Source organism: Psammomys obesus, unplaced genomic scaffold, assembly GCF_907164565.1.
Source record: "Psammomys obesus unplaced genomic scaffold, mPsaObe1.curated_primary_1811, whole genome shotgun sequence".
NCBI classification, from domain to species: domain Eukaryota; kingdom Metazoa; phylum Chordata; class Mammalia; order Rodentia; family Muridae; genus Psammomys; species Psammomys obesus.
Window position 1 is genome coordinate 1,480,110 of NW_026590486.1, and position 26,452 is coordinate 1,506,561.

Below are 26,452 nucleotides of genomic sequence, written 5' to 3' on the forward strand. Positions count from 1 at the left end.
CTGAGCATAAGAGTTATATAAATACTGTCAAATAGTGTATGATATGGTGATGCCATTTCCGTTACACTTATAACATAAAATATTTGCTGTCCTTATTGTCCTACTCTATCTTTTTATGATATAGCAAAATAGACAAAACCAAATGATGCATAAGGAATAAAAGCTTATTTAGCACATAGTTCTGGAGGCTGCGAGCCCAGATATCTGTAAGGGACTTCTTAGTACATTGTGACATGGCAAAGGACATCACATGGCAAAACAGAGCATGTGGGCTGGCTTGAGTCTCTCCTGTTTTTCCCACAAAGCTGCTGATGTCATTATGAGGGTCCATTCTCATGATTTCATCTCATCCTAAACAGCTCAAAGACTCACCTCCACATTCAGTCAACATAAGAATTTGGTTTCCAACACAAGGACTGTAGGGGAGATGTTCCAAATGTGTACTGTAACAGGCAAGGGGAGAGGCAGCAAGGCTCTCCAGCTGAGCAAGCTGGGCTCAGCTTCTACAGGTGACTGTCAAGTCTGAAGAGTCAATAGACATTCCTCCCTAATGTCATGTACCCTTTATCTTAGCCATCCATCCCTTCTACTTCATAGTTTCTACTCATTTCTGAGGTGAGCCAGACCTTCATTGCCACAGACCCAAACTCTTACTGAAGTGCAAAGGTATCTGTGACCAGAGCTGCTGTGATGTTTCAGACAGTACTCCTTGCCTCTAAGAGAGAGCAGGAATGAATACCCCTTTGGTAATGGAGATTGTCAGCCCCAAAGCACTACTCTTGCCTATGAGATGATTATAAGGTTTTGGAGCCACAGATGGCCAAGCAGTACCTGCAGTTTCAACACAGCAGACCTTGAGTAAGGACAGGTCTGCTAATAAGGTCTTTTACTTTCTCTTTGTAACAGTGTCTTTACTTCCTCTTCATGATAAACCGATAGCTTTATTTCCTCCAGCACTTCAGAAATGCTTTCTTTTTTTTCTTTTGTCCTCAGTTTCCGAAGGAAGCTTACTATCACTTGAGTTTGTGTTTCCCGTCTTAAAAACAGCTTCTCTGGCTGTTTTTTTTTTCCTCTCTCTGTATTTATTATTATTTATTACAATTTATTCAATATGTATCCAGGCTGTGACCCCCGCCTTAATCTCCTCCTAATCCCACCCTGCCTCCCTCTTCTCCCCCTATTCTCTTCCCCTAGTCCAGTGATAGGGGATGCCCTCCTTTTCTTCTATTTGACCCTAGCCTATCAGGTCTCATCAGGACTGGTTGCATTTTCTTCCTCTGTGGCCTGGCAAGGCTCCCCCACCTCCCGCAAGGAGAGGTGATCAGAGAGCCCACCACTGAGTTCATGCCAGAAAAAACCCCTGCTCCCCTTACTAAGGACCCCACTTGGAGCTTGAGCTGCCCTGGGCTACTTCTGTGCAGGGGTTCTAGCTTATCTCCATGCATTTTCCTTGGTTGGGGTATCATTCTCTTCAGGGCCCCCAGGGCTCAGTTTTTGGCTCTGTTGGTCTCCTTTTGGAGCTCCTGTCCCCTCCAGGTCTTTCTATCTCCCTTTCTTTCATAAAATTCCCTGTACTCTGTCCAAAGTTTGGCTGTAAGTCTCAGTCTCTGCTTCGATACCTGGATCAGTAGAGTCTTTCAGAGGCCATCTGTGGTAGGCTCCTGTCCTGTTCTCTGTCTTCTCTTGCTTCTAATGTCTGTAGTGTTTGTCCTTCTGAATGAGGATTGAGTATCTTCCCTAGGGTCTCCTTTGTTGTTTAGCTTCTTTACGAGTGTATATTTTGGTATGTTTATTCTATTATATAGCTAATATCCACTTGTGAGTGAGTATATACCATGTATGTCTTTCTGCTTCTGGGTTACCTCACTCAGGATGATCTTTTCTGGCTGTTTTAAAGAGAATTAATTGTGTGTCCAGTTTACACATTTAGAGTGGACCTTGGATTTCTTTGGATTCTTTTGTTATGATTTTCCTGCAGTTTGCTCAACTGCTTGAAAGTTTGTGGGCTTTTTTTTTTCTTTTTGTCAAGGTTGTGAATTTCAGCATTTATTCTTACACTTCCCTTTCATCTCCATTCTAATTTTGTCATCCTTTTAGGATTCCAATGATACAAATACGAGATTAGAGGAGTTAGTCTCACAGTTTGAGAAGGTTGCTTTTGTTTTGTTGGGGTGAAACCTTGGATGTATCAGAATACTTCCTGAACAAGTGACAGGTTAACCCTACTAGTGCCCACTGATGCTCTGGCATTGCTTGTCAACCAAGGGAGCCCCAGACCTTGTGAGGACCGAGACTCCAGGTGTGTGCTGTCATGGGACTCTTCTCTTTTCATAGCTGCATGGGAAATGCTGGTCTGGAGGTATGGCAGGTATCTTTCAGTTGTGTTCCTCATCTATCCTAGCTTCCCAAACTAGTTCCTTTCCCCTTTCAGATTTCTCCTCGAGTTACCTCTGACTATTTCTTAGAGTTGATGCTGCACTTACTAGGGCTCTAGGAGAAAGGGATTTTGGCCTGAAGCTGCCCTGAAGTAATATATTCATTATTTTTCTTTTCCTCTGTGTCATTTGGTTTTTATGTGGACATTTTGTCTTCTCATATACTGATGTAAGCAAGATATTGGTAAAAATTTCTTTGCATCTACTGTCCTAGTATCTTGAGACTATAAATACTATTCATATTCTCTTAGTTGTTAGCTTAAAGATGTACAGAAACAAGGCCAGAGAGCTGGCTCAGTGGGTAAAGCACCTGCCACCAACCCTGAGAACCTTAGTTTTATCCTTGCCATGTCAAAGGAGAGAATGTGCTCCTGCAAATTGCCATCTAACCTTCACCTTTGTATAGTGTGTGTGTATGTGTATACACTGTATATATACATATATAATAATAGATACATATTAAATAATAAGTTATAAAATTTAAATAATTTAATTAAAATAACAAATATTTAAAAACCTTTAAAAGTTTACAGAAACATTTAAATTCATCTTTATCTGGAAATCTGAAGATGACATGAGAGATATCAGCTATTTTAGGCCTGCTGGAGAGTAAGTAGAGTTCCTGGCTTCTTGGTAGATTTGTGGTTTGAGAATTTTGAGTTTACATTTTTGCTTATGATATTGAAAAGTTAGCCCTTAGTTGTTTGGGAAGACAAACGAGTAGCACAAATCCTTTTTTACTGCCATTGAGCTCCACCCATTTCTCTGGCATTTTTTTCCCCAAGAATAATAGCATTTTGTACTTTTTTAAATTTAAATCTTATTTTTTATTAATTAAAGTTTATTCACTTTGTATACTAGTTGTATCCCTCTCTCCCATCCCTTCCAATCCACCCTCCTTCCCTCTTCTTCTTCTATGCCCCTTCCATAGCCCAATGATAGGGGAAGTCCTTCTCCCCTTCCATCTGACCCTAGTCTCATCAAGACTGGATTTATTGTCTTCCTCTGTGGACTGGTAAGGCTGTTCCCAACTCAGGGAGAGGTGATCAAAGAGCCAGCCACTGAGTTCATGTCAGAGACAGTCCCTGTTCCTATTACTGGGGAACCCTCTTGGACACTGAGCTTCCATGGGCTACATCTGAGCAGGGGTTCTAGGTTATCTCCATGAATGGTCCTTGTTTGAAGTATCAGTCTCACAAAAGACCTCTGTGCCCAGATTTTTGGTTCTGTTGCTCTCCTTGTGGAGCTCCTGTCCCCTCCAGGATTCCCTGCACTCTGCCCAAAGTTTGGCTATGAGTTTCAGCTTATGTTTTGATACCCTGCTGGGTAGAGTCTTTCAGAAGCCATCTGTGGTAGGTCCCTGTCCTGTTCCTTGTTTTCTCCCTGCTGGTGGGAATATAAACTTGTATAACCACTTTGTAAATCAATCTGGCGCTTTCTCAGACAATTAGGAATAGTGCTTCCTCAAGATCCAGCTATACCATTCCTAGGCATATATCCAAAAGATGCTCAAGTATACAACAAGGATAGTTGCTCAACCATGTTTGTAGCAGCTTTATTTGTAGCAGCCAGAAGCTGGAAACAATCCAGATGTCCCTCAGTTGAAGAATGGGCACAGAAATTGTGGTACATTTGGAATACTACCCAGCAATTAAAAACAAGGAAATCATGAACTTTGCAGGCAAATGGTGGGATCTAGAAAAGATCATCCTGAGTGAGTATCCCAGAAGCAGAAAGACACACACAGTATATACTCACTTGTAAGTGGGTCCTGGAGCTATAAGATAGGATAAACATACTAAAATCTGTACACCTAAGGAAGCTAATCAAGAAGGAGGACCCTGAGTAAGATGCTCAATCTTCATTCATCATTTTGTACTTTTGACAGTGTCTAAAATCTGTGTTTGGAGAAAAACTTGAGTCTCAGCTATGACTTGTATAGCTGCATACAAATAGCTTCAGCTCCTACTCACTAATGTTGATACTACTCCTATGCCGCACAGTCGCTTTTTATTGGATAAGTGTGTATTTATACTGTCACCTGCAGATGGGAGGCTTGTCCCAAGCATGTTAGTGGCTAGTGTGCCCTCAAGCATCTGCTCCATTTCCCTCTCAGTGCAAGGAAAGAGCTTCTGCCTCACCTCCTTTCCACTTTCTTCCAGCTGCTCACTGTCTGTTCTACGTGAGAATGATGCTCTGATGGGCGGGTATGCATGTGCGTGTGTGTAATTCTTTCTTCCTAACTGCCTTCGCCAGAATTTAATTTCTAGAAGACCAGTAACGAGGCCACTCTTTAGTCCTAGCACTCCTCACGATGCACGCTGCATAGTAAACACTCAGTAAATATTCACAAAGAAAGGAAGGCCTGGATGAGAATGAGCAGTGTGGGTTACAGAACTATGACCATGTACTTACAAAATATGTATTTTTATTAACTCAATGTTGTGTCCAGTGATGTAACACATCGAAGAAGGCTTTTTGTCAGAAGAATTATTTTTTCAAATCACAATTTTAGAATGAGAAGAAAGAAAAAAATGTTACCTCTTGTCATTGTTAGAAATCTTTGGTGATCTCTTATTTCCTGAGAGATGAATTCTGCATGCAGTTCTGTATTTCTTTTGTCTTTGAAATCAGTCACCATACAAACAATAGGCCACACAAAGGCTCTCATTTATAGGTTGAATGTAATAGCTGCATTAATAGTTAATAAGTCAAGCCAAGTTCCAAAGTACTGTGATCATTTAGGCTTTCCCTGGCTCTGTCGTGTATTTATACATATGGATACGTGTATGACTCGATGTGCATGAACAAACTTCTTTTAACGCAAAATTACCTTTATTCCTAAACTATACGGCATATAGCATAAAAGTTCTGTAATTCTTATGTTACCAATTGTGTTGAGAAACTTTAAGGTCAACTGGGAAATTATGCAGTGATTACACAGAGTAACAGAAGAATCTGTCACTGGAGATCAGTTACAGTGGGATGTTGGTGAGAGCACACAGCCCTCTGTGGGCACAGAGTGTCCCAACACATCCAATTTACAAATTCAGCAATACTCATGGTACCGGGAATCTTTTGGCTTCTTAGTTCAGTTAATAAACTAATTTTACAATATACTAGAAAGAACAATTATATTAGATTCAAGAGAAGAACAACAGGGCAGACAAGCTTTAAACCTTAGTGGCTGCTGGGAGAAAGAAGAGAAAGAGAAAAAGCCCTGTTGTTTCTAGGCAGCCACACAACAAGGAAGCATGGCAGAAGAGAGGAGGGCGGGTGGCTTCAGAAAAACAGGGAGAAAACCTAGAGCATCTGGGAAAGCATGCCACGGCCTTGGCCACTATCTAAAGAGAGGACTCAGAAGCAAAAAGCAAAATTGCATCTTTCTGGGCAGGCTGCACAGCTATCTGGTACTGTTGACTACCAGGTCTACCCAGACCCGGAGGTGAAAATTTAGTTTTTGATATTCTGACCAGGAGGAAGTTGCTTTGCCTTATTGGACCTCAACAAAACCTGGATACATCCATCTTTTTCATATGGGTAATTTAAATTCTAATGAGAGACAAGGCTGATGATTACCTTTCTAGTGTTACCAGGGAAATGAGAGGTGAGGTCTAAAGCCCCAGTGGGCTCCACGGCTATTGTCACATCACTGATTGTATTTCCCACCTTTTGGGGAAATAACAAATAAGAAATAAATACTAAAGAAATAAATAATAAAATCACCCCCATTATAAAGAAAACCAAACAAAGGGAAACAGAAAATCAAAGCCGAAATAAAAACAAAAAAGAGCCTTTAGTAAAAAAATAAAAACAAAAAAAAAATCTTTAGTAAATTTTATGCCTTTAACTTAACTGCTTTTCATCTAAGTCACTCTATGTTTTTCTTCTATGAGGTATAAAATAAACAGGATCGGCTATAGACTTACAGATGCACCCAGAGGGTGGTGATTCTGTTGGGAAGGGCTCTGAGGGTGCCTTTCTAGCTTTCTTGTAGGCACTGCGACATGGGATACTTGCCTGTTGTTCTTTCTCTGCGGAAGTGCTGTCTTGCAAGTAAGATCACCAGTGATCTCCAAGAGAAGACATATGCATAATTCTGGGGAAAATTAATACACAGGCAATTTTATTTTTAAATTTTGTGGCAAAGATGACTTACAATGAGCTCTTTATCAGCTTTTTTTATAACCTTGCTGTGACATTACCCCCCAAAATAGCAGCATAATTCAAGTTTATTTAAAATGATTGCAATTATAATGCATTCAGAATGTTTATAAAAATAAATAAATGCATCAGCTGTTAAACATGTAAGAATATTTTATGTTTTATTGATTAAAAACTGGATTATTTTTCTTAGGTCGGATTTTAAAATAGAGTAGGCACTGTGAGAATTTAAAAAAAAAGAAAGAAAAAAGAAAAAGCAATAGAAAATGAATCCCAAAGGCACACTGCTTTCTGCTTGACCTCCTAAATGTCAGTATTGGTGTGCTTTTTAAATTTTTGTTAAAGATTTATCTATTTATTATGTATACTGTGTTCTCGCTGCATGTATACCTGCAGGCCAGAAGAAGTCACCAGATCTCATTATAGATGGTTATGAGCCACCATGTGGTTGCTGGGAATTGAACTCAGGACCTTTAGAAGACCAGTTAGTTCTCTTAACCTCTGAGCCATCTCTCCAGCCTCTCATTGGTATGCTTTTACCTCAGCACAATCTCTGAGTTGCTGTGTGACTCATGCTGATCTCCCTAACTTTGTCCAGGGTTCTGGGTTGCCTGGAGCGCTGCCTTTATGTTCACCCTCCTTGGGAGCTCACTAAGTGTGTCTCAGCCAGTGAAGAAGAGAAGATAGGCACAGGAAAATCACATTCATTCTCCTTCTACAAGTAGACCTGGGTTGTTATTATATTGCCTGTGTTTCATAAAAAACAAAACAAAACAAAACAAAATCAAGAAATAGGAACTCCAGCTCCAGTTCTTCTTTAAAGCTGTATACCTACTGAAGCCTATTCTCTCTGAATTGAAATCTGGACAAAACAGGAAAGTTAACAGTTCATGGACGTTGAACAATAAGTAAAAAACCAAGTGGTTGTTGGAGGGGAGTGGAAACCTGAAATGGTCTTCTCATGGGTGGTTCTTTCTTTTCTTTCTTTTTTTTTTTTTTTCAACACCTTGGTGATGTGGTGACATTGATTTTCAGCGCTCATCTGGAGGAGCCAGACAGCAGTGACTGTAATGAGGAAGGACAGAGGATTCCAAAGCAGGGAACCAGAGAACACAACCAATTCTGTGCATGAATTTCATAAGTCTCAGTCACTTTCTGGATATGTGGGGCTATCTTAAAACAGTTTAACAGGACCTGCCACACAGGTACCTGATCAGCTCAAGAATGGTATACATGTGCTAGTCAACCAGCCTGGAGAGTTGGACTGGAATTTGAGCCATCCAAGTCTTTACTGACCACTGACCTATGCATGTGGGAGGCAGATGCTAGAGTATGAGAGAAATTGTGGGTTTAAACCACCTCAAAAAAATTCTTTTTAATACAGCAAAAGCTAGCTTAAAGAGAAAATTATAGATGAAATACATTAATCAAGAAAGCTCTAAAGTCATCTAAAGTTCTATGTTAAGAATATGAGCAAATTCCTGGTTTTCTAAGAAAGCACCAGATTGATTTCCAAAGTAGTTGTACAAGTTTACATTCCCACCAGCAGTGGAGGAGGGTTCCCCTTTCTCCACTTCCTCTCCAGCATGTATTGTCACCTGAGTTTTTTATCTTAGCCATTCTGATGGGTGTAAGGTGAAATCTCAGTGTTGTTTTGATTTGCAATTCCCTGATGACTAAGGACATCAAACATTTCTTTGTTTCTTGGCCATTCAATATTCCTTTATTGAGAATTCTCTGTTTAGCTCTATACCTCATTTTAAAAAATTGGATTACTTGGTTTGTTGGTGTTTAACTTCTTAAGTCCTTTATATATTCTGGATATTAGCCCTCTGTCAAATATAGGGTTGGTGAAGATCCTTTCCCAGTCTGTAGGCTGTGGTTTTGTTCTGATGAGAGTGTCTTTTGCTTTACAGAAGCTTTTCAGTTTCATGAGGTCCCATTTATTGATTGTTGATCTTAGGGCCTGTGTTCAATTCAGGAAATTGTCTTCTGTGCCAGTGAGTTCCAGGCTCTTATCCATTTTTTTCTCCTAACAAGTTTAGTGTGCCTGTTTTTATATTGATGTCTTTGATCCACTTGGATTTTAGTTTTGTGCAGGGTGGTAAGTATGGATCTCTTTGCATTTTTCTACATGTAGACATCCAGTTAGACCAGCACCATTTGTTGAAGATGCTATATTTTTTCCATTGTATGGTTTTGGCATCTTTGTCAAAGATCAGGTGTCCATAAGTGTGTGGGTTTATTTCTGAGTCTTCTATTTGGTTCCATTGATCTACCAGTCTGTTTCTATGACAGTACCATGTAGTTTTTATTACTGTTTCTCTATAGTACAGCTTGAGATTAGGGATGGCCTTGCACCCATCAGAAAGGCTAAGATCAAAAATTCAAGTGAGAACACATGCTGGAGAGGATGTGGAGAAAGAGGAACCCTCCACCATTGCTGGTAGGAAAGTAAACTTGTACAACTACTTAGGAAATCAATCTGGTGCTTTCTCAGAAAATTAGGAATAGTGCTACCTCAAGATCCAGGTATACCACTGCTGGACATATAACTGAAATACACTCAACTATACAACAAGGACATTTGCTCAAATATATCCCTCAACGGAGGAATGGATGCAGAAATTGTGGTACATTTACACAATGGAATACTACCCAGTAATTAAAAACAAGGAAATCATGAAATTTGCAGGCAAATGATGGGAACAAGAAAAGAGCATTTTAAGTGAGGTAACTCAGAAGTGGAAAGACACACATGGTATATACTCATTCATAAGTGGTTTTTAGGCAAATAATATATGGTAAACACACTAAATTCTATACTCTTAAAGAAGCTAAACAACAAGGAAGACCCTAGGGAAGATGCTCAATCCTCATTCAGGACAAATGCGACAGACATCAGAAGTAGGAGAAGACAAGGAACAGGACAGGAGCCTACCACAGATGGCCTCTGAAAGATTCCACTAATCGAGGTATCAAAACAGAGACTGAGACTCATACCAAACTTTGGGAAGAATACATGGAATTTTATGAAGTAAGGGGGAGATAGAAAGATCTGGAAGGGACAGGAGCTCCAAAAGGAGACCAACAGGGGTTGGGCCCTCGGGGTTCTGCAGAGTCTGATACCCCAACCAAGGACTATGCATGGAGAGAACCTAAAACTCCTGTTCAGATGTAGTCCTTAGACTCATTCTCCAAGTGGTTTTCATAATAAGGAGAGCAGGGGTTGTCTCTGTCATGAACTCAGTGGTAGGCTCTCTGATCACCTCCCCCTGGGGGGTGCAGCCTTCCCAGGCCACAGAGGAAGTCGATACAACCAATCCTGATGAGACCTGATAGGCTAGGGTCAGATGGAAGGGGACTAGGAGAGGGGCATATGGGGAGAAGAGGGAGGCAGGGTGGGATTGGGAAGAGATGAGAGAAGAGGCCACAGCCAAGATACAAAGTGAATAAATTGTAAGAAATAATAATTAATAAAAATGCAAAAAAGAATATGAGCAAAGACAACTAAATGGGGGGGAAAACCAACAAAGGTAAGGTTGGCATCAACAAAACAGGAAGAAATATATAGAACATCAGCTAGAAAGCTAATCCTTTGCAAAGAAATCAGAGGCCACATCCTGCCAATATCAACAAGAAAATGGGGTTATAATCCAGACATGAAAGACAACAAGAATATATTAACATCTTTGCAACAATCAATTCAACAATTTACATAAATAAAATACTGTCTTGAAATAGAATACCCAAAGTGACTTAAGTTGCAATAGAAAATCTGAATACTATTATATCAATCAGAGAAAATGAATTAATAATATAAATATTTCCATCCAGAAAACTTTGGACACAGTTGACTTCTCTGTAGAATTTTCTCAGGCATAAGACTTTTCTCTGGTTTCAGTGTTACAGCTCTTTTGGGTGATAGCCTCCTGGGTTTGCTTCTTTTCTTCAGAGCACCTGGTAGGGCAGGCACTGGATGAAGGAAGGGAGCCTAGCTGGGCAGGTGGGTCTGAGGGTAAATGCCTGGAAAAAGAAAGTCCTCTTCAAAGCCACTCTTCAACTGTTACAACCTTTTAGCTCAGTGCAACAGCAACTCTTAGATGATATTTGGTTAAACAGCTCATGTGCTATGAACAAGAGTAGGAAGGGATTCCAGGGTGGGCTCATGTTATTGGTTGGGACAGGTCTGCTGGCCATCCTTTATTTACGTGGCGAGTAATTCCAGGTGCCAGGCTACTACTGAGAATTGCAGAGGTAGGAGATGGAGACCAAGTGTCCCAGGGCAACCAGGCTCAGAACAGGGCAGGAGAGATCCTTACTCCTGCCAATCCCAAGATTGAGATTTTTTGGGTTTGGACATGTTTCCACCTCGCTCTAGCCCCATGTCAGATTTGCTAGTGGCATGGTCCAAGTGCCCAACCACATTATAGGGAAAAAGGCCTTCAGCAAACCATGAACCCTAACACTGATGACAAGAATTTTTGAAAATCCTGGAGACAATTTCACATTTGCTGTTGAAAAAACAATAACTTTTCCCCACCAGGCTGGGAAATACACATGGGTGCCCACTCTCTCCACCATGCCTTCTGTGCAGGCATGCTTTGTAAACTATTTTATTTATGTTTCTTAGGCCTCTTTTTCCCGTCACCACCCAATCCCTTCCAACACCCAATACCAGGTAGGAGAGAAAGGAGGTTAGTAGGGAATTGGGGTATAGTTCTCTTTGGTTACTTCCTGATGGTTAGGGTCATTGGGGTCCTGTGGCAAGTCCAATCTTCGTTTCAGGATATCTCCAAGTTCTCATCCAACTGCATCAGGAGCAACTGGGAGCAGCAGGGGTGGACACCAGCAGCCTTCTTCGTTTTAGGAGCTCTGAGCACTCTCTGGGCTCTGGCATTTATTCTCTCTCCAGAGTCCTTAGATTTAAACTATCTGCTTCTGGCAAAGGGCCTCTCTCAGAGCTTGCACCAGGCAAATAGTTTGCTACTGTGGACAATCTGAATCAGTCCCACATCCTACACCTGGGGTAAAAACAAAAACATGTTCACATCCAAATTATCCCTGTGCCCTCTAGATAATGTAGTAGTTGTCTCACAGCAATACAAAGAAGCAAAGGGCAGAAAGACAGAAGGGTAAAAGCAGAAATTGCCACTTGCAGACCATGTGGTCGCAAACACGGACAATCCAGCAGGTGCCCTATCAGAAGTGAAGAATAAATTTAGGAAGAAGATACGAGGTTGTGCTTAATCACCTTCCTGTCATAGCCACAGAGGAGCTGGGAGAACAGCTGAAGAAGGAAAAGTGCTGCTTTGATGGATGGTTTCAGTTCCTGTTGGTTTCCAAGCTCATGCTCAAGGGTGTGCAGAGCCAAGTGGTTTTCTGCAGCAGAGATCCAGGGAGGGATATAATCCCAAGGATGTGGACTCCAGGCATTGTTCCCTTCAAGGGGGTCCCACTCCCTGAGTGCCAAAGCAATTCACTTCAGAAAAGAATGTTTTTCAACCAGTAGTAATGAATCAGATGGTTATTTGAATGAAAACAGAAAGAATGTTAGAAGATTTTTTTTCTTATAATTTTACACCTTGTCTGATTTTGTTTCTACAATTTTGCTCATCTTAGAAATATTACAAATTAATAATAAATTTTCACCATATTTGCCCTCTCCTTCAACTCTTCCCAGATTAACTCTCCACTTCTTTACCTATTCATCTCTCTGTACTCTTTTATTTTCTTGCCCCCTCAAGTCATATTTGTGCTGCCCTGATGTGTATGGATGTGTGGCCTTAGCTGTAGTATAGTCAGCTGACCAGTGGTAACTCTCTTAAAGAAAACTGACGCCCTCCTAGCAGCTACAGATTGCCAATTGCTCCTCTGGTAGAGGTGGGACTTCATGTCTACCTCTGTTCTCCATGCTGGGGTGCTGAGTCTGTGCGTGGCTCCAGATAGAGGTCAGGATATACCAGCCATGCCCTGCAGCAGGTAGGGAACCTAGTAAGATGCATGGCGCCTTCCAACACTATGCAAACTGGCTAGTATGGAAGAAGCTTCCAGATGATAACGAGGGAAATAGCACCTTGTTCAGTGATGCAAGTTTGTGGTATCTGTATACTTTTAGCACTGGGGTCTAACAATCAAGTTCTGGAGGGTAACCGAGCACATTGGCATTAGCCTGCAGCATTTGTCTATATTTAGGATAGTAGTGGCCAACAACTTCAAAAGAAGAAACCCATTCCTGTCACTGGTATTTTATTAGTTAGGTTGTGGTATCTGATAGGGGCATTGTTGTTCTATTATATAGTAACTACAATTATAGGGGTGTGTGCGTGTGTATGTCTGTGCACTTAAGGGAGCTTCTACAGTAACAGAAGTAAGTTTTCATATGACTCTTTAGAAGGGTATTTAGTTATTTCTCATTTGAATTTTCTTGCCGATGTCATGCTCATTTTTTTCTGCCATTCTATTTCTCTTTATGAGTTTCCCTGTAATTAGTCTTAATAAAACTACCAACTGTAAACTTGCTAATTTAACATTTTCTGTTCTTATAATAATTGTTATTTTTCTTCCTTACTTTTAAAGGCTTAAATTGTTCTTTTAAAAAACTTTTTGGTGCTTACCTTTCCATTTTCATTATGGTTTTTTTAGTACTTATATTTAAGACCGTAAATTCCTTTTTATCTCAGCTTGTCAATACCTTTGAGGGCTTCACGTGCACTTTAATCATGTTCACACTCTTAAAAAATTACATTTATATTCTGTGCCGAACTGTGCATGTGGAGGTCAGAGGGTAATATGGGGGAGTTGGTTATCTCCTTTCATCATGGGGGATCTTGGGATCAAACTCAGGTTTGTCAGTGTTGGTGGCAAGTCCTTTACCAGCTACTGAGTTATTTTGCCAGTCCTTGTGTTCTTATTTATTAAAATTATTTTTATTTACATTGTGTTTCTGGACTGATATTACTCAGTTAGTTTTGCAAAATGATTGTGCAATTGTCTATTTGGACTTGTCATCTTATTTGTTTATGCTTCATATACTTTTGAATCTCCATTATTAGGCACCTATAATTTAGTATTTCTTGGTTTTTATAAGTAATAAGAAGCATAAAACCTTCAATTGTTAAAATAGTTCTGGTACATGTTTTTATTCTGCTCATTTACTTTTGGGTACTTGTAGCAAATTTTATATCTTTAATCCAGTATGGCCATCTTAAATATTTAAGTGAGACTTTTATTTTATTTTACCTTACCATTTATTTCATTACCTTACATATTTTATTTTAAGATGAGACTATCCTATGTAGCCAAGGCTGGCTCTGGACTTGTTATGTAGCCCAGGTTGCTCTTCACGTCAGCTCTGTGCCTGAGCTTCTCAAGTGCTAGGGTTATTGCAATGCACGCGCTACCACACCGGACTGAGAGCACCCTGCTTATACGTGATGACGCCGCATAAGTACCTGCCCTTAAATCTATCATTTCATTGGCCTTGTGTTTTTATTTTCCATCTCCTTTTTTACTTATTTGATTTGATTGAGAGTTATTTAAAAGTCTAGCTTACTCTCCCACGGTTATACACTTGATATTTTCAGTGGTATCATGTGATTTAGACACAGCCTTTGTCTTTAGCTGATACAAGGCCAATTGGAATTGGCATCTTACTACTCTTCAACCCTTAGTCTCTTGACACAAAAAAATTCTTCTGTACACTATATCTATGAATTCTCCTTTGTAAAATGTTAGTTCTCTCCTGTTTTGGTTATTTATCCACATCTCTTGTCTTCTTTTGTCTTTGATAGCCCTGGACAGTAATTTAATGACTGATCTTAATCTTGAGACTTGGGAGAACCTACAGTAGTGTCTCGGAGGATGACTTGTCCCATTCTCCATGTCCACTGCTGCTCACACTTCCTGACTTCAGCTGCTGCTCTGCCTCAAGCTGCCAGGATGTTATATCTTTGCCACTAAGGTTTTGCAGTGCCTACTTAGCTACCAGCAGTATTCACACTCAGAAAATTTATGCTGCTTGCTGATGCAGTAAAGGTTAAAAGAATTGTATCAGAGGCTTTGTTTGGATTGCAGAAGAGCCTGCACTTTGCAGTTTGTTGTTCTGCAGGTGGCAGCAATGAGTTATTGTGCTGGCTTATCTCTGGGCACAGTGGCTGTATGCTGCTGTGGCTTTTAGCACTCTCTTTTCTCTACTGCGTGTCATTGATGGAGATGAGTGATGTTCATAGTCCTCAAGTACACACGAACTTTTATTTAAGAAGTTCCAAATATGTTATATTTGTCAACTTTATACTTGATAGATGGAATCACCACATACTTACCTAATTTACCACTTTTTATCATGATTCATAACATTTATATTTCCCGTATAATTTCTTTAATTATGATGTCAGATATTCCTAAATGAGTTATTTTGTGGGACGTTTAAGTCTGTTGAGGATAATATTTTATCTCTTCATACTACATGCTACGGACTGACCCAGCTGGGGTCCCACACCTGTGGGAAATCAGAAGTTTGGATATCAGGAAGACATGAGTTTAAGCAGTTTGACAGAGGCCACACCGAGGAGTGTTTGAATCTGCTGCAGTTTTACTGAAGTCAAGCTAATAATTTTATAGTAATTACATAAGGAAACACCTTAAAGTTGGCATACTTCCCAGAACACTTAGATTTTTACCAAGAATACAAAGTTTACATTTTAACTCAAACGTATAGCCAGACATAAAGCAGTGCCCACAAGAAATCTTGGCCTAGGGACTTTTTGATCAAAGCAAACAAAGAACAAAAAACCTCGCACTCGTGGCTATTCATGCAATTTCATTATTACCGACTAGTGAAGGGAAAAGTCAGGGGCTGTTACAGTCCTTTGAGCCAAGTCGGATACCTGCCAAAATCTTTCTCTGCATTAAAGTCTAAATACGCCTTTGTTAACCATCCTCCCATAGGTCTTGCTAAAGATTTACGATCCTCCTTAGAAATAAGACACCAAGGGGGACACGCTCGAGCCAGCTGTACTTTTTTATGCTATCTTTTCCTAAAGAGGAGCCCACTATTTTTTCACTATTCTTGTAATGCTCTGATACTGAATCTGATTCATTACTTCTTTTAAAATTTTATTTTTCTTCCACTCTATTCTTGCTAAAGCTTTTAATAATCTATCAAAGATATGTTTCCTTGAATAGTTAATTGTGCTGTTCCAAGAATCATAGAGAAACAGCAAAAAAGCTCATCAATCCAACCCTGCAACCGAGGAAGCATGGGACTCTCAGAATATGTCTTTTTGGCTTAGGTGGCCATGGTGGGGTACTTTTGCCAGTAACCTCCAGGGAGCCTATTCCCGAGGGAAACGTATGTCCCGTCTAGTAGCACAATCTATTGATATGCTACACTGACGATGCTGGAGTGGGTGTAGCAGCTACACACATAGGTTTTGAGATTTTATATGACATGTAGGAATCTACATGTACACATAAAATGTGTGCTGCATATTGTGAAGAAATATACATACATGGCCATATTTTTATGTCATCTGGAAGAAAATTTTGTTAGACATCTGGTTTTTCTTAGTCAATGGTTCCATATAACAAAACAAAAGCTTTAGCTGCACTTAATTTTTTAAATGCATATTATTGTTTAATTAAACTGGACTATTGTAGCTTACTGGGTAGTAACAGGGACCTATTTTATTCTCCTATGAGACTCAGCCTGTGTTCTGAGACATTTCTGGTGTCACATGGAAACGGTAGAAGTGTTACTATCACCCACTGTGCAAGACTGGGGACACACCACAACATCTTGCGAAGCACAAATCCACCACAGAGCAAGGAGTGACCTGGCTCTGTATTAGCTGCTTTTCTCACTATGACACAATACTTCAGAAACTCAACCTATAGCAGGAGTGGTCTATTTGTCTCATAGTTTAAAAGTAACATCTACCCTGGCAGGGGAATTCTGGTGACAGGTGGTTGTAGCTGCGACTGACAGTGTGTAGGACTGGTCACATGGTATACAGTGAGGAACCAGACAGAGATGGGTTCTGATGCTCATGTCACTTTCTGCTTTTTATTCAGTGAGGGACCTAATCAACAGGATGCTAGCTCTCTTGTTTGGGGTTGATCTTCACTTTTTAGTAAAACCTCTCTGAAAACACTTCACAAGCTTACCCAGAGTTTTGACTTCTATATCCAAACCCTGTCAAGCTAGCATGAAGATTAACTATCATAAGCCTTTTCCTTGTCAACTTGACACCCAAATTCAATACTTCATGTTTTAATATTTCACTTTTGTCTCCAATCTTCATGCTCATTTAATAATTACAAAATGTATTTAGGGCATCTCTAAGAATCTGCAGTGTCTTAAAGCTCTAACATTGTCCAAAAGTCTAAGTGCACAGTCTTTACTGAGATGCAGGCCAGGTCTTAACTGTGAGCTTTTGCAAGGTCAAAAGCAACCAAGGAACAGCAATGAAAGTAATAAACTATATACTTACAATATTCAAAGACACAGAGTAAACATTCCGATTCCAAAAGGGAAGAAAAAACCACATGCTGCAGTTCCATCTCTGGCGCTTGGGCCTTAAGACAGAATCATTTGGGCTCCAGCCATCTTGAGGAACTCCGCCTCTGCAGTGCTGCCACCTGAACAACCCAGAACTTCTCTTTTGGGCTGGCTCCTCTTTATGCCTGTAGCTTTCCTTGGTAGATATCCACGGTCCTGGTAACTTCAGTATCTTGGGATTGCCATTTATAATTCAGGCCTTCAAGGCCTTTCTGCAGGAATCTTGCCCTGAGCCATAATGCTTGGCCTCAGCATGTTTTTTTTCCACCTTAGTGGAAGCCCCCACAAGTCTTTATGTCTTGAATTTTGCATACTTGTAAAACAAGCACCATGTGGGTCAAGATGTCAAGTTTTGCTGCTGGCTTAGATATAGGGTGGTAACCTGACACTATCATAGTAGCCTCTCTGTACCTTAATGGTTAAACTTGGGAAAATGAGTCCCTAAATTGTTCTTTCTGAAAAAAGAAACCAGCTTAGTGGTATTTTAATGTCAGGCTTTCTTCTTTCAAATGCACTTGCAATTTTACAAGTTGGAGCCATCCCTATTGTCCCTATGTAGTGGGAATGGTTTCTTTTTAGTGCTACTTTATTCATCTCCTTAAAAATTATAGCCACTTTTTCTTCACCCATCTTGTCTGCAACTCTAAACTTCCTTAGACTCTTTCCTCTTTAAGCTGCATATTTTTCATGTATTTCTGTTTTTTTCACTGTAAATCTACCAAGAGCAGCAATTGTTAACCCCACCAAGTCCTGGGTACTCTCTCTCTTGAAATTTTTCCAAGAAACAACTTAATCTATTACCTTTAAATCAGCTTCATTGAAGTTTTCAGGATATAGGCAGAAACAGTCAGAATTTTTGCCATAATGAAACACAAATGACCTTCAACCCATTTCATGGTAGAGTCTTGTTCTCCCTGGTACCCCATGGGCACATTCAACAATCTCTGTTGCTTTTGACATCTTAGTATTTCACAGTTCCACTAGAATGGCCTATCAATGCTTGTAGCATTCAAGGGCTTCCTTGGTCTCAGCTGTAAAGTGTTTGACATTATTCTACAAGGCACTTGCAAATGCCTAAACACAACGCTGTCAACTTGACTGGATTTAGAAACACTATGGCCATCATGGTATTTTCAGAACAGTTTAACTAAAGAAAGGCCCACTCTAAATGTGGTTAGTACCATTTTATGCACTGAGGCCCTAAATTGTTATTAAAGGTAAACTAGAACGAAGTATTGGCATTCATCTCTTTCTACTTCTTGAGTGTGGATGTAGGATGACCAAGTTCCTCATGTTCCTCTTGCCATGCTTTACCTGCCACGATGGATTATATCTCAGACTCTAGGCCCAAATCAGCTCTGCCCTTTTGCTTTACTTTTGATGATTTGTTGTTGTTACAGCAAGAATAAGTATAATGAATACCACAACAGTCCTAATACTTGCCCCATACCAAACTTCTGTATTATTTTTCTCATTACTATAACAACATCCTTGGCAAAAACAACTTAAGGAAGGGAGAGTTTGTTTTTGACTCACCATTTAAGGTGTCATAATGGAGAAAGTGGCAGCAGTGACTTTAGACATGGTGGCAGAAACATGAGAGAAATGGCCACAATGTATCCATAGTTAGAAAGGCGAGAGAGATGAATGCTGGTACTCAACTTGTTTTTTTCTACTTTTTATTCAGTCTGAGACCCCAGCCCATGGAATAGTGGGTGGCTTTTCCTTTCTAAATTATATCTGTTTGGAATATCTTCACAGACATTCCTAGTGATAATGTCACTGAGGTGATTATAAATCCCATCAAGTTGATGATAAGGTTGACAGGCTCTGAATGTTGGTAACACTGAAGCTGAGTGGCCTTGCTATGGGTAGATTATCCTTCTGATCTAGTTAATGTTAAAAATCAAGTTGATCGAGTCCATTCCTCCCCTCCCCGCCAAGAAAGACTCAAGACAGCAGCATGACGTGTGTGCAGAGGACCTGGTGCAGATCCTTCCAGACCCCATGCTTGCTGCTTCAGTCTCAGTAAGCTCATATGAGCTTTGGTTAGTTGATCCAGCGGGCATGTCCTCCTGGTGTCCTCCATCCCCTCTGACTCCTACAGTCTTCCTCTGGGTTCCCTTAGCTCCAAGGGAAAGAACCCAATAAAGAGAACGGGTGTGTCTCTGACTCTTGCCTGCCCTTGGGACCTTTTTTATCCTTTTGGGTTGCCTTGACCAGCGTCAATATGAGGGTTTTTTTTGCCTTGTCTTATTGTATTTTTTTGTTGCATTTGGTTGTTTTCTCTTGAAGGTCTGCTCTTCTCTGAAAGGAATCAGGGGACGGAACAGATCTAGGGGGAAAGAAGGGGTGTAGAAGGATCTTGGAGGAGGGGAGGGAGGGAAAACTGTGGTCAGAGTGCATTTTATGAGAAGAGTCCATTTTAAATAAAACAAACTAAGTTGATTGAGATTGTGTTTAAAGTTACAGCTTTACCCTCTTCAAACAAAATTCAACTGGAAACTGTACATATAGATCAGGATTCTGTAACTTAAATTTACACACATTCAAGTTGATATTTTAATATCAATCTTCCTTTAGTGGGAATCCCAGTGAAAATGAAACATATTAAAAAGGTAATAGGGTAGCCGGGTTGCTGTCCTCTCCCAGGGCTGTGTCCTCTGCCTGATACTGAGACTGGTGTGAGCGGAATCTCTGCGCTTCCATCATCTTACCTCGTTTATCTTCCACATCTCTCATGTTGTGAACATGGTCATGTGCCTTTCGAGATGTACTTTTCCTTATCTTGCTTTAAGGATTGTAAGAACTGCATTTTTTAAACTCAAGCTTTTAAAATACATTGGAAATGTAGCTTACTTAAAAGTCCTTATTTGCGAATCCACATTTTTTTGTATGTAATCAATTTGGTATCTTCCATATAGACCTCAAAATAAAGGAATTGCCTTCTGTCCATATTTAAATTTTCCATAGATGTTGAGGCAAGTCTTTGAAGAATTTCTGCCTCTGCTATTGTACATTTTCCTCTGTGCATCACCGTGTATATATAATAGCAAACTATTTACAGACTGTGTTAAGGAGTACAGTCTTATAAAGGATAATCTGTTCCTACCTCATATTCTTCTTTGAATGGCAAAAGAAATATGTATTTAGTCTCATTTTAAACGCATCTTTTCTTCTAGGCATTGACACATCTTCACTTAGTAGAGTATGTTGGAGAACAGACTGCCTTGCTAATAAAGGTACATTAAATGTTCTAAGAGAGTATGTTCTACCCATTATTCTTTGGTTTTTGTTAAAAGAATAAAAAAACCCATTACATTAATTATATCAAAAGCACTGATGGGATACTACTTTATCCTGGATAGCCTAGAGATGAAGGGGATACTTTTGTCAGAGAATATGTAACAATAGTTGCTTGCTATCTTGCCTTGGCCTTTAGTTAAAATATGTCTAAAACGGGGCAGTGCATAGTAAGCAAATGCTGCAGAGATTCCCATCTTAGGACTCTGCTGGGTTATCAAGCAGGAGGGACCAATCTGTGTGGCCACCGGATGTGAGTAAGAAATACACTTTCCTCCGCCTGCAGAGCTATTTGGCTAAGAATGGCTACTCTCCATTACTATGACCAAGGTTCCTGGTATAGTTATGGCTCTGCTGTGCATGTCTATTCTTACCTTGGTCTTGTCATGTGTCAGAAAAAGGGCTTTCAATCTTTTGATTCTTTCTATGTATGTGGTTTAACAGTGCAGTGGTTAATGCATAGTGTGGCCATTATCTGCTCATTTTAGATGGTCCCAGAAGATCAGCGCTTCGCAGCTGCCATTGTGCTAATAGTGTGGGTCTCAGCCTTGGCTTCGTCCTTGATTGACAACATCCCATTTACTGCCACAATGGTAAGTGGTATGTTCTTGTGTGTTGAAAGGCCAACCTCAGCCTGTACCCATATAGGCTCATTCTTCCTTCCTAAGAAGCAGAGCATGAAACCAGCTGTTGCTTTTATATCTAAGAAAAAAAATGTGAACTGAGTCTGGACAGCTTGATATGGAACATGGAGAGGCCAATGATGGGCTGGGGACCAGGATTTGCAGAGTACACAGCACATGATGAGTGACTGCCTGTTTGGGGAGCCCAGATGAGGGCTCCTACCCTCTCAAAGTTTCATTTATTCAAAGGAACTTCAAGCCACCAAAAGACTGAGTTGTTGCCTTTATTATCTTCAAATGCAGAAGTTATTCATTTTGAACAGTCTGCATGGCTTCTGGTACTTGGCTTGTGCAAGGATTTAAGTCTCCACTTGTATCTAACTCACAGCCAACACCAAGACCCCATCCCTAGAACAACTGCTGTGTCATTGATTGTTTGGCTTAGGATAGGAACTGTGAATCCTGTTGTAAAAAGCAAAAGTAAGAACAGAGACTTCCTGCCACAAGCAGCTCAGGGTCCAAGAATACTCAGTTTAGCGCTGAAGGTTGTATGTTCTACCATCAGGATGCTGATGGGGGAGTTTTCCCTGTTTTTCTTGAGGCCTCATGGGGTCCCTCTATCCCCTAGAGATAACCCATGTATTGTGTCATAGTCTGCTGGGAACAAGGATCAGTACAGGAAAGCTGGCAATGCAAGGAGAGTGCTAGCCAGGCTCATAGCCCCTTCTTCCTTCAACCCACATTGTATGAACCTCCTTCTCAGCTTGGAATTCATTTTCTGTTAAGTTTTATCCTCTAGTGACTCAGTGTGGTTCATGTTTCAACATGTGGGTTTGAGAATTTTGAACTAACTCACGGCTGTTATTTCTAGTGGTCACATCTGGAACAGAACATATGAGATCTTTAGGAATCCAGAATTTAAGGAATGCTGAGAGTCTGTAAAATTTGGAATAAGCTTTATACATAGGTGTGAAACATTAAGTGTTTTCTCCTAAGAGAAAACACAAGACATTATACACAAGACAGTGTTATCTATGAACGTGTCCTACTAGTCAGAGATTGTGCAATAAAGCAAGAAGAGCTAGAAAAAAGGACTGGAAATGGAAACATTAAACTTTAGTGACTATTAATCTGTGTATTAGACAATTTCAAGAATCTACTAATTAACAGTTAGGATTGATAGGTGATTTTCTTTTCAGATACTGTGGAGATAAAAGTCAGTTAAAAAATCGTTATGTTCATCTGTAGGCACAATAAACCACCAACGAGAACTTGAAATAGATAGCATTGTCAGGTGCATCTTCAGCCCCTGAGACAACAAGGTGACCTTACACAATTGTCCTGTCCTGGTGTGGCTACATTGTGTGGTCCCAGGACTTAAGAGTTTGTCACAAACCTTTGTCTGTTCTTCTTGCTCACCATTGTAATGTCAGAAGGCAGATGCAGAAATAAGCAACTCTAGGATAGTGTAGGCTTTATTTGGGAAGGGACAGAGGAGTAGAAAACTGTAGTCTAAGAAACTAGAGAGGCTGCTATTGCTTACAGGCTGGGTAGTTGTAAGGACAAAAAGGAAAAGAGGAAAAAAAAAGACATTTTTCTTTTGGGGGTTGTGGTGACTGTTGTTAGGGGTAGCTAGGGAAATGGGTAATGACATAAGAAATATTAGGTGATAGGTAAATATATTTCCTGATCAGTTATTAGTGGGGTTGATGGGATGGAAAGAACAAGAATGTAAAAAAAAAAAGTTACTTTAGTTTGGGGAATTGTCATTGTCATTTCTTGCGAAAATTAAGGAGCTTCAAAAAATGATGTGGCTCTGGCTAGTCACCCTGAATGCACCCTGTTGCAATTTTCTTCTAGGGAATCTTTAACATCTTTAGACCAAAAATCTTACTGGAAGTGAACTGAAGGTGCCCCATATTGGACATATAGATTATGTTTTTTGAATACGTTGTTGTTGAACGACCCTTGGTAGCTGATGGATCATGAAAGCATCCATTGGTGGGGATCATTACCTGACATTCTTTAAGTCACTACTCATTTCTCCAACCTATCACCACCTGAGCTTTCACTTCTGTTCTCCTCATTCATACTGCTGTAAACTACCCAAGCAAAAACCAATGGCTCACCAAGTTGGACTTTAGTTACATACTTTCATCTGTTGTTGGTTTCCTATTTGGGGTGAGTACATGTCTGCTTATGCCTCTCCAGGAATACTGTCACTCAACAACTTGGTGTATTGTTTCCCTCCAAGCTGACACACCTAGATCCAGTCCCTTCCACACTGTGCTACTGAAGAAGATGATACTCTGTCTTGATGACTTTTCTATTACTGTGGTAAAATACCATGACCAAGGGAACTTATAAAGAAAGCAGTTAATTTGGCTTAACATTTCAGAGGGTTAGAGTTTATGATAGCAGAGTGAAAGAACAGTTGAGAGTTCATCTCTTGATTTACCATCATAAGGTAGATAAAAAGCACCAGGAATTAAATTAATCTTTTGAAACCTCAAAGCCTGCTCCCAGTGTCATACTTTTCCAAGAAGACCACACCCCCTAATCCTTCCCAAACTGATCCACCAACTGGTAACAAAGTATTCAAATATATGAGTTTATGGGTGCCATTCTTATTCTAACCACCACATATTCAAATTCTAAGGAGGTGGGAAGATAAAAGGCATAGTGAGGAAGTAAGACCATTTATTTCTACTGTTTTCTTTCTTGAAAGTAAAACAAATAGAAAGTGCTGAGACAAAGGCAATAAAATAGTCAAACTTCTTCATGTACTTATGAGCAGAGTTCTGCGTACATCTCTATATATGGGCATGTCTTGTGTAGTTAGGTCTTATATGGACCCTTCCATACTTTTCTACTCACCATGTCTTAATAGAGCAGGTCTTTTTATGGCTTGAACTTTCACACACTTCAGCATAGTGTTTCACTGTTTGCTTTACAGTTATGTTAGCCATCAGAGCTTTACTGTTCATGTGGTGTGTTTCTTTTATTCTGTGGGAGGTTCCTATCTTCTCTTCAAATCTTTTTTGTATCTTCTTGCAGTCCTTTATTTTTCTCTTTTAAAATACTGTTTCTTGGGCTGGAGAGATGGGTCAGCAGTTGAAGAGTACTGACACCCACATAGTGACTCACAGTCATCTGTAACTCCAAACCCAGGGATCCAACAGTATCTGCAGGGCTTCAAGGATACCAGGAATGCACTTGATGCACAGATATAATGAACATTTGTTTGCATTAGAGAAAGTGGAGAAAGGGGAACCCTCCTCCACTGCTGGTGGGAATGTAAACTTGTACAACCACTCTGGAAATCAATCTGGCGCTTTCTCAGACAACTAGGAATAGCACTTCCTCAAGATCCAGCTATACCACTCTTAGGCATATACCCAAAAGAGGCGCAAGTACACAAAAAGGACATTTGCTCAACCATGTTTGTAGCAGCTTTATTTGTAATAGCCAGAAGCTGGAAACAGCCCAGATGCCCCTCAACTGAAGAGTGGATGCAGGAATTGTGGTACATCTACACAATGGAGTATTACTCTGCAATGAAAAATAAGGAAATCATGTAATTTGCAGGTAAATGGTGGGAGCTGGAAAGGATCATCCTGAGTGAGCTGTCCCAGAAGCAAAAAGACACACATGGTATATACTCACTCATATAGACTTATAGGATAAACCTAAAATCTATCCATCTAAAGAAACTAATCAAGAGAGAGGACTCTGACTAAAACGCTCAATCCCCATCCTGAAAGGCAAAGAGGATGGACATCAGAAGAAGAAGAAAGCAGGAAACAACCTAGGAACCTGCCACAGACGGCCTCTGAAAGGCTCTGCCCTGCAGACTATCAAAGCAGATGCTGTGACTTTATGGCCAACTGTTGGGCAGTGTGCATGGAATCTTATGTAAGAAGTGGGAAATAGTAGGTTATGGAGAGGACAGGAACCCCACAAGGAGAGCAACAGAACTAGAAGATTTGAACACAGGGGTCTTCCCAGAGACCCATACTCCAACCAAGTACCAGGCATACCAGGCATGGGGATAACCTAGAACCCCTGCGCAGATATAATGCATGGCAGTTTAGTGTCTAAGTAGGTTACATAGTAATGGGAAGAGGGACTGCCTCCGACACAATCTGATAGGCCTGCTCTTTGATCACCTCCCCCTGAGGGGAGAGCAGTCTTACCCGGCCACAGAAGATGACAATGTACCCACTCTGGAAGTGATCCGATAGACTAAGATCAGATGGAAGGAAAGGAGGACCTCCCCTATCAGTGGACTTGAGGAGGGGCATGCATGAAGAAGGGGGAGGGAGGGTGGGATAGGGAGGGGAGGAGGGAGGGGCTTATGGGGGGATACAAAGTGAATAAAGTGTAAAAAAATAATACAAAATGAAAAGAAGATTAAAAGTAACTCCCACAAAAATTTCTTTGTAGTTTCTTTTCTTTTTTAAAAAACAATATATAAATCATATTAAAAAAATTTTTTTCATGTAGATAACCTTAACAGGTAACAACTTTATTCATAGTATTTTAGTGAGGACCACTTTATATTTAATGCATATAAAATAGCATTAGTATTTTAATCTGTAGCAGGGCACAGTGAATTCATCCTTGGATGAATGCAAAGCCAGTAAGCACACAGGGCAATAAATGAGTGAAGAAAGGTTTGTTACTTGTATAAGTAAGAAGAGTACTGGGATAACTCCCAAAGCACTGGTTTCCATAAACAAAGGAGACAGGGGTATTTTATTAGGGAAACTCATACATATTCATGTTGAAAAAGGAGTCATGCCTGGCTCCTCTCCACTCTACCACCTTTCCGGCACTGTTAGTGCTTACTGTGTTGTCCAGTGTCACAAACTCCATCTCTGCTTGTCCCTCCTGCTGGGCCTCCCCTATCCTGAGACCTGCCATTCTAAGGGTGGAGGTAGGGTGCCTCTCTTTACCCATGCTGCTAGAATCTCCTTTGCTTTGCTGATTTCGCTTCTGGTAACAGCTCTCTCTCTCACTTAGCTCTTCTCTTCCCTATCCTGGCCTCTGCACACGTATGATTGCTGATGAAGATTGGGAATACTGGGCCTATGCTTGCAGATTGGATGGCAGGTGCCATGCAGAAGCCTTCTTTTGCTCCTGTGGTTTTAGCACCATGTGTGAAAAGTGACACACTGGTTCACTGTGTATAAGCTGTATACAGGGGAATGGGGCATAGGACTAAGAAATGGGGGTGGAGGAAGAGGCAGTAAAGAGACTGCCAGCAGGACCACTTCATTATTAGGGTAAGGGTTTTTTTTTTTCTGTTCTGTTTTCTTTCTTTCTTTCTTTCTTTCTTTCTTTCTTTCTTTCTTTCTTTCTTT

At 40.4% G+C, this 26,452-nt stretch overlaps 1 protein-coding gene across 1 annotated transcript in view; it reads left to right on the forward strand.

Annotated features, from left to right (window-relative positions):
* Oca2 (OCA2 melanosomal transmembrane protein) overlaps window positions 1–26,452 on the forward strand; it is a 323,587-nt gene that overhangs the window by 177,182 nt on the left and 119,953 nt on the right. The window contains exons 19-20 of the mRNA XM_055607524.1: window positions 20,343–20,402; window positions 20,952–21,056. Coding sequence (XP_055463499.1) covers window positions 20,343–20,402; window positions 20,952–21,056 — 165 coding nt within the window. The remainder of the gene's footprint in view (window positions 1–20,342; window positions 20,403–20,951; window positions 21,057–26,452) is intronic.